Source organism: Capsicum annuum, chromosome 12, assembly GCF_002878395.1.
Source record: "Capsicum annuum cultivar UCD-10X-F1 chromosome 12, UCD10Xv1.1, whole genome shotgun sequence".
NCBI lineage: Eukaryota > Viridiplantae > Streptophyta > Magnoliopsida > Solanales > Solanaceae > Capsicum > Capsicum annuum.
This window is the reverse complement of record NC_061122.1, coordinates 231238162-231250226: the sequence shown is the minus strand read 5'-3', so window position 1 is coordinate 231250226 and position 12065 is coordinate 231238162. Positions and strand designations below refer to the sequence as shown.

At 35.7% G+C, this 12065-nt stretch overlaps 2 protein-coding genes across 3 annotated transcripts in view; one reads left to right on the top strand and one right to left on the bottom strand.

Moving 5' to 3' along the window:
- The first annotated feature begins 4387 nt into the window (after positions 1-4387).
- On the top strand, positions 4388-8516 carry LOC107850665. The gene is made up of 8 exons (XM_016695358.2): positions 4388-4740; positions 5690-5820; positions 6563-6640; positions 6717-6761; positions 6853-6897; positions 6991-7042; positions 7841-7937; positions 8059-8516. Exons 1-8 carry the CDS (start codon positions 4452-4454, stop codon positions 8222-8224), a joined length of 903 nt encoding a protein of 300 aa, XP_016550844.2. The 5' UTR covers positions 4388-4451; the 3' UTR covers positions 8225-8516.
- A 174-nt stretch (positions 8517-8690) lies between these two features.
- The window catches only part of LOC107850666 (protein DEHYDRATION-INDUCED 19 homolog 4), a 9321-nt gene continuing 5946 nt past the window's right edge, over positions 8691-12065 (bottom strand). Inside the window, exons 3-5 of one of the 2 annotated variants that reach the window (XM_016695359.2) lie at positions 10355-10432; positions 9922-10190; positions 8691-9004 (exon numbers count right to left, since the gene is read on the bottom strand). In XM_016695359.2, coding sequence (XP_016550845.1) covers positions 8884-9004; positions 9922-10190; positions 10355-10432 — 468 coding nt within the window. In that variant the 3' untranslated portion in view covers positions 8691-8883. The remainder of the gene's footprint in view (positions 9005-9921; positions 10191-10354; positions 10433-12065) is intronic. The other variant, XM_047401341.1, reaches the window with a different exon arrangement.

The window sequence follows — 12065 nt, the reverse complement described above, 5'->3', positions numbered from 1 at the left end:
TACAGTAATGATTACAAAGATGATAAGAACGAAGGTAAAGTGGTTGAATAAATACAATGTACAGGTTGTCACAAGTTCTAGTAAGTGTGGTCCACTCCTATTACGATTTATTCACTTGTTTCTGATTTCTATTGAGCTCCTATATCATATGTGATTATCTACAGCTTTACATACTCAGTACATATTTCGTACTGACGTCCCCGATGGGGGACCTGCATTTCATGCTGCAGGCACAGGTACCTCAGCTCATACACCGTACAAGTAGGAGCCAGGATAGCCAGCTGCTTTTGGTGAGCTCCAATTTGCTTCGGGGCTTTTCGTGTCATATCCAGTCACTTTTGGTATTGTATAGAAGTTAGTAATATGGCGGGGTGTGTCCCGACATTAGTTAAACTCTGTGTATTGTCTAGAGTCTTTGTAGACCTAATGTACAGTCAAGGTGGTGTTTTGTTAATAGACGTGATGGCTCCAACGGGCAAGTATTATATATACATATATACGTGTGCTCGAGCTTATACAGGTGATTATTTCCTTTTATATGTGACATGATGTTGTCCAAATTTTGGGTTGCCATAGAAGTATGTATGGAAAGTATAAGGTTATGAGCTGGTTCTCCCGGGTCTCCTCAGTTACAGGTGTCAGTCCGCCCCAATAGGATTTGAGGCGTGACAATATCATACATCAAGGCCATGATTGGAAGATTGCTTGGAGCATTGAAGACTTGAGGACTCACGTCTTTGGACACTTAATGGCTCACGGTTTTGGAGTCATCTTCATTGAGGACATTTTGGTCACTTCACTTTGCCCAAAATGTGCTCCATTGCCGTCCCTATCATTAAGGGTAGTGTAGTCATTTTGTCTCCTTTTGTAATATACTATAAATAGGACATTTTAGGTCTTCTCTTATTAGTTATTTAATGATGAAAATATGTGACATTGAAAATCCTCTTTCTTGAGAGTGGATCACCTTAGTGTAGTTCTTAGCTGGGGCTTGGATTAGCCATTGTATTTTAGGGCTTGGAAAAGCCAATATGGTTCTTTGCTTGGAAACGGTGGATCTTGAGGTGAGTTGATTTCCTTGGCGGTTACCGTAAGAGTGTGTTGTTGTTGTTACATTCATTAGGGGTTTTGAGTTTAATATACTCTTTAGTTCCTAATTTTTGTAATAATCTATGTCCCGCTATCTATCTTTACCTTTCTTGCAATTGTGTTAATGTTTGTATCTTGTAATCGTTTTTTCTAGTTGAATCCGAATCTTGTGTTCATTGTATTCATCTTATTCTTGTTGTATTATTGTTGTTTTGATGTTATACACCTTATAAACTCATGATACTTGTATTGTTGTTGTTGGCCGAAACTAGCACTCAAAGGGATCCTCGGGTTGCTCTCAATTTGTGGACTGTTTTGTGTAGTTTTTGTGTCTTTCGTGCTCTTTTCGTTATCAAACAGTGTGAGAGACTGGCTATGGATGGTTTTAGCCGAGGTAGAGATAGACCGAAAAAATATTGGAGAAAGGTAATTAGGCATTACACGGAGCAGTTACAGCTTACGGAGAACATGGCCCTTAATAGAAATGTGTCGAGAACACAAATTAAGGTAGAAGGTTAGTGATATTGGTAGGGAGGAGTGCTTTGTTTGTAGCTGCGCCTATAATCATAGTGTTATGCACGTGTCTTGTAGTTTTTCTTGTTCGTGATGTTTTGATAATATTTGTGATTTCGGATAGATAGGTATTACTCTATGAGTGTCTTGTTTCTTTTTTATCCAGCGGTGTGTTATCCCATTTTGTTGTTTGTTTTTATGTTTTTTTGTTTGTTATACTATTATTTATCCTGAAATATAGGTCTATCAGAAACAATCTCTCTACTTTCTTTGAGGTAGTGGTATGGACTGTGTACACTCTACCCTTCCTAGACCCCACTTTGCAGGAATACACTGGGCATATTGTTGTTGTTGTCGTAATTTTACTTATGATTTCAGGTCAGGTGTCATAGAAAGATGTTGAAATAGTACCACCTACTTACGACTTTGTATTCATTATTTGTTCTATTTTCTTCATATTAATTAAGCACGTTATAATGTACAACTCAAACATTTTAATCATCTCAATCGGCATGTTCTTGAACCCCGTGACGATGTCGATCGAATTTCATAGAAAGATGTTGAAATAGTACTACTTACGATATTATATTCATTATTTATTTTATTATGATCACATTAATTAAAACACGTTACAATATATAACTTACGCATTTTAATCATATCAATCTGCATGTCCTTAAACCCCATGACGATGTCGGTGTCGGGTGTCATAAAAAAATGTTGAAATAGTACCAATTTACGACTTTATATTCATTGTTTCTTCTATTCTGTTCATATTAATTAAACACATTACAATATACAACTGACATATTTTAATCATCTCAATCCACATATCCTTGAGCCCCATAACAATGTTGATTTTGGGTGTCATAGAAAGATGTTGAAATAGTACCTACTTGCAACTTTATATTTATTATTTCTTCAATTATGTTCACATTAACTAAATACATTATAATATACAATTAATAGATTTTAATCATCTCAATCTGTATGTCCTTGAACCCGTGACGATGTCGAACAGATTTCATAGAAATATGTTGAAATAGTACCTACCTGTAATTTTATATTCATTGTTTCTTCTATTCTGTTCATATTAATTAAACACGTTACAATATACGAGTCACACATTTTAATCATATCAATCGACATGTCTTTGAATTCCGTAATGATGTCGATTTTGTGTGTCACGCCAATCTGCATGTACCTACTTGCAACTTTATATTCATTATTTCTTCTATTATGTTCACCTTAATTAAACACGTTATCATACACAACTAACACATTTTAATCATCTCAATTCACATGTCCTTGAGCCCCGTAACAATGTCAAACCAAATGTCATAGAAAGATTTTGAAATACTACCTAATTATATCAGGCCGGGAGTCATAGAAAGATGTTGAAATAGTACGTGCTTGTGACTCTATATTCCATTTACATTAATTAAACACATTACAGTATTTTAATCGTCTTAATCTGCACATCTTTAGCCCTGTAATGATGTCAGACCAAATGTCATAGAAAGATGTCGAAATAGTACCTATATATCGGTCCGGGTATCATAAAAAGATGTTGACATAGTATCTACTTACGACTTCATATTCATTATTTTTCCTACTCTGTTTACATTAATTAAACATGTTATAGTATTTTAATCATCTCAACCCATATATTCTTAGCTCCGTAACGACATTGAATTGAATGTTATAGAAAGATGTTGAAATAGTACCTACTTATGTCGGTCCGGGTGTCATAGAAAGGTGTTAGAATAGTACCTACTTGCGACTTTATATTCATTGTGTCTCCTATACTATTTACATTAATTAAGCACGTTACAGTATTTTAATCATCTCAATCCGCATATTCTTAGCCCCATAACGATGTTAGACCAAATGTCATAGAAAGATGTCGAAATAGTACCTACCTGCGACTTTATATTCATTGTTTCTTTTATTCTGTCCATATTAATTAAACACGTTATAATACACAATCCACATATTTTAATCATTTCAATTCGCATGTCCTTGAACTCCATAATAATGTTGGGCCAAATGTCATAGAAGGATGTCGAAATGATACCTACTTGCGACTTTATATATTGATTATTTTTTTTTATTCTGTTCACATTGATTAAACACGTTATAATACACAACTCAACATATTTAATCATTTCAATTCGCATGTCCTTGAACTCCATAATAATGTCAAACCAAATGTCATAGAAGGATATGTCGAAATGATACCTACTTGTGACTTTATATTCATTGTTTATTTTATTTTGTTCCTATTAATTAAACATGTTACAATACGCAATCCACATATTTTAATCATTTCAATTTGCATGTCCTTGAACTCCATAATAATGTCAGACCAATGCGTTACGATATGCAACTCAACATATTTTAATTATTTTAATTCGCATGTCCTTGAACCCCATAACGATGTCGGACCAAATGTCATAGAAAGATATTGAAATAATACCTATTTATGTCGGTCCGAGTGTCATAAAAAGATACTCCCTCCATCCCATTTATGTGTCATCATTTTCTTTTTAGTTCGTTCCAAAAAGAATGTCATGTTTTCTTATTTGGTAAATATTTTAAAATACAATTACACTTTTACTCTTATTGGACTCACTTGATTAAAAAAAAGATAGTAGCACATTTCTTGATAAAGGATAATTTGATAAATATTATCAAGTCTTCCCTTATTTCTTAAATTCCGTACCCAGTCAAATGACGATACATAAAATGAGACGGCGGGAGTATTAAAATAATACTAGTACCTATTTATGCCACATTTTTAAGGGAAGAGGATCAATCATCTTTCTCACATTATCCACGTGATACACATGACCACTCACTCTCCATTACTACTGCCACACGCGCGTAGTATATCCACGCGCTTACGACCTACTTATGTCCCCTCCTCCGCCACTCCTCCTTCACTCCGCTTCAATTTTCCTCGCCGGAATTACTCTTTCCCGCCAAAATTCACTATGCCTTCCGCCATCTCCGCCGCCTTTAATGCCTTCGATGAGCTGAATTTCCCGTTGGAGCTTGATGATGAATTCGATTTTGATCGAATTGTATCGTCTGATGGACTTATTACCATTTGCGGCTTCGGTTCTCTTCTCTCAGGTCAAAAATTAACTCAATTTATCTGACACATTTCGAATTTCGAGGTTCAAACAAGTTTTTTTTTACCAACTTTTTTTAGTATATCTTTAATTATTGTGTATTACGTACTTTTTACTTAGTTTAGTTTTCAAATATTTAGCTCGAATTCACGGTCAAAATTAACCTGTTTGACTATGTACATTCGAACTGTGCCATATAAATTGAGAATTACAGTACTTTTTAGTTAGTTTCCAAATATTCAGTCCAAATTTACGGTCAAAATTAAATTGCTTGACTCTCAAAATTTGAACCATGTCACATAGATCGAGACAGAAGTTTAATTTTGGAGAATATTATGTGATACATTTCGAATTTCGAGGTTCAAACAAATCTTTTTGATCATACTTTTTTTATATCGTCAGTTATTGTGAATTATGTAGTTTTTACTTAGTTTTCAAATATGCAACTCGAATTCAGGATCAAAATTTAATTGTTTGACTATAGATATTCGAACTGTGCCATATAAATTGGAATTACGGTGCTTTTTACTTAGTTTCCAAATATTTACTCCGAATTTACGGTCAAAATTAAAGTATTTGACTCTCAAAGTTTGAATTGTGTCACATAAATCGAGACAAAAGTGTAGTTTTGGAGGATATTTCGGTATACTTGTGTGTGTTTATAAAAACAGTTGTAATTTATCCTTTTTTTTTTGGTTTAACTTTTGTATATTTAAGTTTGAATTTTAAAATGTTAAATTGATGTAATCTAATTTAGCTCTGAATATTAGTTGAATTGGCTCTCGATAAGCGAAACATGACAAGTATTTTGGGACTGAGGGAATGGTTCTTAACGTAGTTCGTACTTAGTGAAATTAACCTTGGAAGTGTGAAACAAGGTGTGACTAATCGAGTTTTGCTATAATCTGTCTCTATGGCATTTTGATATTGTGTTGTTGTTGGTAGAACAGAGAGGAGTGCTCGTAGTACATTTCCAGATTTGATCAACTTCAGAGTGGCGAAATTGAGTGGATTTCGGAGAGTGTTTGCTCATGTGGCGCCTATCTTCTTCGAGCGTGGCATAGCTAAACCTGAAACCAAGGTGCCTTACATTCACTAAAAATGCAATCTTTAATATTATTTAGTTTGCTAAGAAGGTGCAGAGAATAAAAGAAACAAAGGGAAAGATGGCTCTGTCATGCTTGACTCTTAGATATATTAATTGGATACTAGAAAGTAGAAAGAAAACTGAAATCAAAACAAAGTTGCTTAACCAAAAATATCTGTAAAAGTTAATACCTTTTGATGGCTTCACACATAACTACTTACGAGTAGATTGTTTCCGGCGTAAAAAGGCGAAACAGACAGGAAATTAGAGAACAGTAGCTGCTATAATCATTTTTATGGGATCGGAGAGAATTGTATTAGCTTTGTGGACTCTGTGATATTACCGTTCAGGTCCTAGTATAGGCAAAAAGAGTTAAGTGATTTCTTCCTATCTATCTAAGTATCAGCAACAAGAGTGAGTGGATAGAGTAACCGATACTTGTATTGACGTGATAGCAGGCATTGATGGCAAGTTGGTTCAAACTTTATGTTTACTTATCAAAAAAAGAATGATCTGCCTAACTCTGTTTAAGTTGTGAAGTTTCAATCCCTGGTTGTCATTTTGTTGAAAATATTATAAGACCTCTCTGAAATGAAAGAGGTTATTGTGCATTTGAGATATCATGAAAACTATCTTTGTGCATAAACTATTGCTGCTTTTAGAATTACTCGTAGACAGACTGTAGAAATTTGCTAATGATCGACTTCTATTGCATGAATTGGTTCTAAATTTCCAGGAAATATCAAGCTTGAGTGTGGAGCCCTGTGAAGGGGAAACTCTTATAGTTACTATCTTTGAAATTCAGAGATCTGAGGTAATTGCTTGTAATTATCCATTGAGATCTTGACGTGATTACTTCTGATCTCTAACATCTCCTCTGTAAAGGCCAGATTCCAGCATTTATTGAAAGGGAGCATGAATTTCGGTTTTTAGCTGTGAGACCTTCGATAATCCTTCTTTCTCTAACTATAAACAAAATGTAACTTCAATTCAAGTAACTGATATCAGTAACTTTTCTGTGTTTAGGTAATCCCAGAAACTTTAAATGGATTGTTTTACACCAATCCAGCAGTAAGCACCCCGAGACTGCTTGACCATTTGTACCTCTTGTGAACCAATAGTTTGTCTTACTGATCCTATTCTTTGTATTATGTCTTAATGCAGATAATTTGTGCTCGTTATAGTGATGAGGAGTATCTGAAAAATAGGTGCAAAGGTAATTTTCCTACCACTAGGAAAGGTAGTAAGTAGTATATCACTTACAAAGATGTCCAAAGTTAACAACGAAACTAATTTATTCTTCAACATAAGCATGCAAGACATAGGGTACTTGTGTGTCGTTTATTAGTCGTAACTTCTTTACTAGTTTAGTTTGCATACTTCCCTATAGAGATAATAAAACATGTCATGTATATTAATATCAAGAAAATTCAAAATAGTATACTGATTCACTTGAATTTGTGGTTATATACTTATATAGGTTGAACTTTCTTATTGTAGTGCTTGTTAGTTTGAGTTTTATCTTCATTCTTTTAAAAGGACAGCCCGGTGCAAAAGCTCCCCCTATGTGTGGGGTCCCGGGAAGGGCCGGACCACAAGGGCCTATTGTTCACAGCCTTACCCTGCATTTGTGGCTGTTTCCGCAGCTTGTGGAACGAAAGGATATGGTAGAGAGTGTACCTAAGAGATATCTTTCTAACACCAAAACACTAACAATTAACAACAACAACTACAACAACAACAAACTCAGTGTATTCCCCCAAAGTGGGGTCTGGGGAGGGTAAGATGTTCGCAGTCCATACCGCTACTTCCGAAGAAGTAGAGAGGCTGTTTCTGATAGACCCCGGCTCAAGATAGAGAACAGTAAACACTAACAATTAAGAAAATGGGAAAAGCTTCACCCAAGAACAAAAGAATTGATGATTCATTCTCTTGTTTTTCTTTGTATTTTCTCTCTTATCTTCTGTGTCACTCTGTGTATTTTACAGTTACATATCTTTTATGTTATCATTAGGTGATAAAGACATCTTCTTCCAGCGATATGGACGGTATAACATTGACAAGATTTGGAGAGATGATATATTCCCTTGCCGTGTCTATCTTCGCCATTGGTTAGTCCCATCGATTACTAATTACTGCAAGCCACATTCTGGTTCCAAATTCGTTTCCTCACATCTCTGAGTCCTGTGATCATTTGGATTTCGTACCTGATTAAACATCGTGGTTTTGTAGTGTTCTGGCAGCTCAAAATCTTGGTGACATAGCCTACGATAACTTTCTTGATCACACCTTCCTTGGCAACCGCAGAACTACAATACGCGAGTACTTGTCAACAACTGGTTCTGGAATCATGGAAGAACAGCCTCCAGAATTGTTAAAAGAACGATATGGCGGTTAAGTCTGATGCTCTGATCGAATGACATTACGCGATTTATATTTACTACATTAGATGTCAATGAATGACACTAACTCCATATAGGTAGTAATATCAGAAATGTTTGTGATTGGCATCACAAATAGTCTGCATATCATATGTTGGAAGACAACTATTGACTTGTCTACACAACTGCATTGTAAAAGCAGTAGTGTGATTAGACTTGGTAGATCTGAAGCGGTGTCAGATTTAGGATTTGATGTTTATGAATTTGTACGACGATTTCAAGTTAATATTACAATAGTAATTTGGTTAACTGTCAAGAATTAGAGACGTATAGTGTCTGATATTCACTTTGGAGCCTTTACTACGCCTATTTTAGGGGAAAATGCTCTCTATCCCAAGGCTCGAGTCTGGGCCAATAGAAGCGCCACGGTCTCAATTTATGTGATATTCTTACCTTTTCGGATATGTCAGTCACAACTGCGTCTTTAAACGATTAAATTAGAAATATATTGTATGATTCCAAAAGTTGGAAAGCACCTGTCTTGATTACTTAACATACATATATAGAGCTAAATACAGTAGGACTCTACCAAGTTCCAATTGGCACTAATAACTACTACAGATTTTGTAACATCTCTTTCTTTCACAGAGCTACATTGCAAGTTACATAATAACGATTAGAAGTTGTCGTCGTCGTCATCTTCAAGAAAAGTGGATAGTAGAAGCCCCTGCACAAACTCACATTTCTTTGCCTTCTCTACTTGGTCTTTCTCAGATAGTGGAGATGGCTGAATATTTCTGTCCAAAGTAACATCGAAATCAATAATGTCAGACATAGGTGAATCGGAAAAGGACCCGAGGGAAAAAAGTTGATACACATAAAAGTCGTATAAGAACAAGTTGTGCCTAAAGTATGAACCTGGATCTTCCCTATAAGGCATGACATGTACTCCGTTCGATTTGTTTAATCCGTCTTAGTATGACTGACAGAGACGGAGTTTAAGAAAGGAAGATTTTTGAATCTTGAGTTCTCAATCTAAAGATGTGTGTAACAACAACAACATACCTATAATATAGACCCACAAGAGGTGTACACAGACCTTACCCGTAACCTTTGTGAAGTAGAGAGGCTGTTTCCAATAGACCCTCGGCTTAACATGGCACAAGTAAGATACAGGGACAAGGCATTCTTTTGAAACAGATTAAGAAGAGAAATGAGGACACATGAATTGAAACAGTTCGATTTCAAATCCAACAAGTTATTGACCTATGAATCTGCTAAGCACGGCACTTATCACTAATGCAGTGTCTATACATCGTCAATTCTATTAGCAAGCTATTCAATGATTGAACACAAAACTCAAGACTAATATCTTCTCTAAACATTGGCAAGTCTCCGATAGGAGTTTTTACGACTACTGAAAAATGAAAACTGTAGCATGTAAAATGAAAAATGATAATTACAACACAAAAGGGATATATACTTTTGTCCCAAATGACATCGAAATTTGTCAGCTTAAAAATTGACTTTCCATTTAGTAGTAAAAATATGTTCCAAATACGACAAGGAAATTGAAAGCTTATGTGCAACTTAGCCATAAAAAGAAGGAACTAAACATGCAATTAAACATTACGAGAACATTGAGAAAAAGTAATCCAATGAACTATGAAGAAACAAAAGAAAAGAAATCGAACGAAGTGCAACAAACTGCTACCTGTCAGACAAGTTCTCGACAGTGCTTTCATGTGTTGAGCATGCTGCAGCTAAAGCAGAAGACAGAGGTTGAACTTCAGAAGGTTCATCGACCGATGCTGAGCTGTTAATGAAGGAAGATAACAATGGATCAGCATCTGTAGTGGCGGAAGAAACCAAGTGCGACGATCCCCTGAGAATGGATTGTAGACTTCCTTCTCTCAGCTCTTTTCTTATAATAGAAAGAGTTGAATTCGGTCCACCCCTTCGAAATCGTCTCTTGCGCTGAACCTGTTACACAGTCAATGAAACGTAATAACTACAACATGGAGTCTAGCACTAAAATAAAACAGATGAATGACGCCTTATAGTTCAAGCAAGAGCTTCCGAACACAGAAAAGGCTTCACATTCAAATCCCAGTTAAGCAAACAATGAAAAAGCACCAGAAGGATACCTTCAGGATATTTCCATGTTGCTGCGTAACATGGCCAACCAAATTCGTCCCAACCCGTTTAGCACAAACGGGGCATAGCTGCACGTACAGATGTGTTATCTAAGTCAACGAATAACAGAAACATATGAACCAGCATAAACATTTTCACTGACATCTTATAGGAAAAGTGCCATGGGATCAAGTTCGGCCATGTTTACAGCAACTTCGGCACTAGCTACTTATGCTAATCACAAACTTGGAAGTATTTAGATATAAACAATATATCTATGAACATACACACAAGTGTCTCGACACAAAAAGAAAATAATATTTATGATTTTTTTTTTTTTGATCTTTTTTTTTTTTTTTGTGTGTGTGTGTGTGTTTTGGTTGGGGGGAGGGGGACACCAGTGTTACCACACAGCGAGACTACAAATCATAAGAACAATAAAGGAAAAAAATTAATATTCCTATGTGCACTTCCTAGCAAAGCTGGCCCAAGCACCAAAATCAGGTCGTACTACTTGCGTCTATTCGGAATGAGAGATAATTATTAAATCACACTTGACTTTCTTTCTTTCTTTTAATACCGTATCCTCCATCGCCCCCAAACTCTCTGCTCAAGAATCAAAAGTGGTCCTTTCCCACTTTGCTCCCTTGGTGACTTGAACACTCTAACCTTAGGGTAGGGAGGATCCTCTTCACTTAGGCTAAAGACATCCATTTCAAACCTTTCCCGCCATTCAACCACGGCCACGAATCAGAGAACTCCAAAACGAGCCAAAGCACTCAAGAGCCTGAACATTTCATTTTTTTTTCCAATGAAAACTATGAGGCAGATTACATGATTTGAAAGGAGGAAAGTAAAAGGTGGGAGATAGCAGGTACCCGCTGACGCTGGATTAGTTGAGCAATGCACAAGTTGGCCTGACCACCATCATTACACAACCAAAAGAAAGAACTGAGACTATCGATAGTTCTAGGAAAATTGAATATCGACTGAGATTTTAATTGCAATAAACATAGCAGTTGAACAGACGTAAACCTATTGTGGTGTAGCGTTGGCGCAAGTAATGCTCGAATAAAGCCTATAAAGCTTAATTTTCACTCTCCAAAATTAATATATAAGGAAACAGAACAAAAAGCTATCTTCTTCTTTTCCTTTCCATAAGTAAGGAAATAAGAAACTACTATGCTGAAACTTTGAATTGTCAAGTTCAAAGCCTCTACAATATACACATTGAACTGAAAAGGATCATTTATAAAGTTGAAGACCGACATTTAACATTGCCAATTTGCATTACCATCAATGCAACCAAACATATCCACCCCACCCCCCAAAAAAAGGCACAAGTAACAAAGAAAAAAATTAGCTAGCCATTGAATAACATTGCTTTGAGAAGCAGAAACGCAGCATAACGAAGTCCAAAACTTCATTATTTTCCTGCATATTAGACAGTCTTGGTGTAAAAAGACTTTCAGATGATAGCCCAATCAATGAAAACAGCTAATTCCTCTATGCCAATAGGATTGCTCAACAGCATATTGGAGTAATCAGCGTTCATTTCAGGTGTAACCCATGTATGAAAAATAAGTTTAGAAAATCTTTATAAGAAACAAAAAAAAAAATAGAGAGAAAGAAAAACTCAAGAACGATAGTTGAGAAGGAAAAGAATGTGATCTGAGGAATGAAATATCGAGGACTATATATAGATAATTAAATTGACAAGAT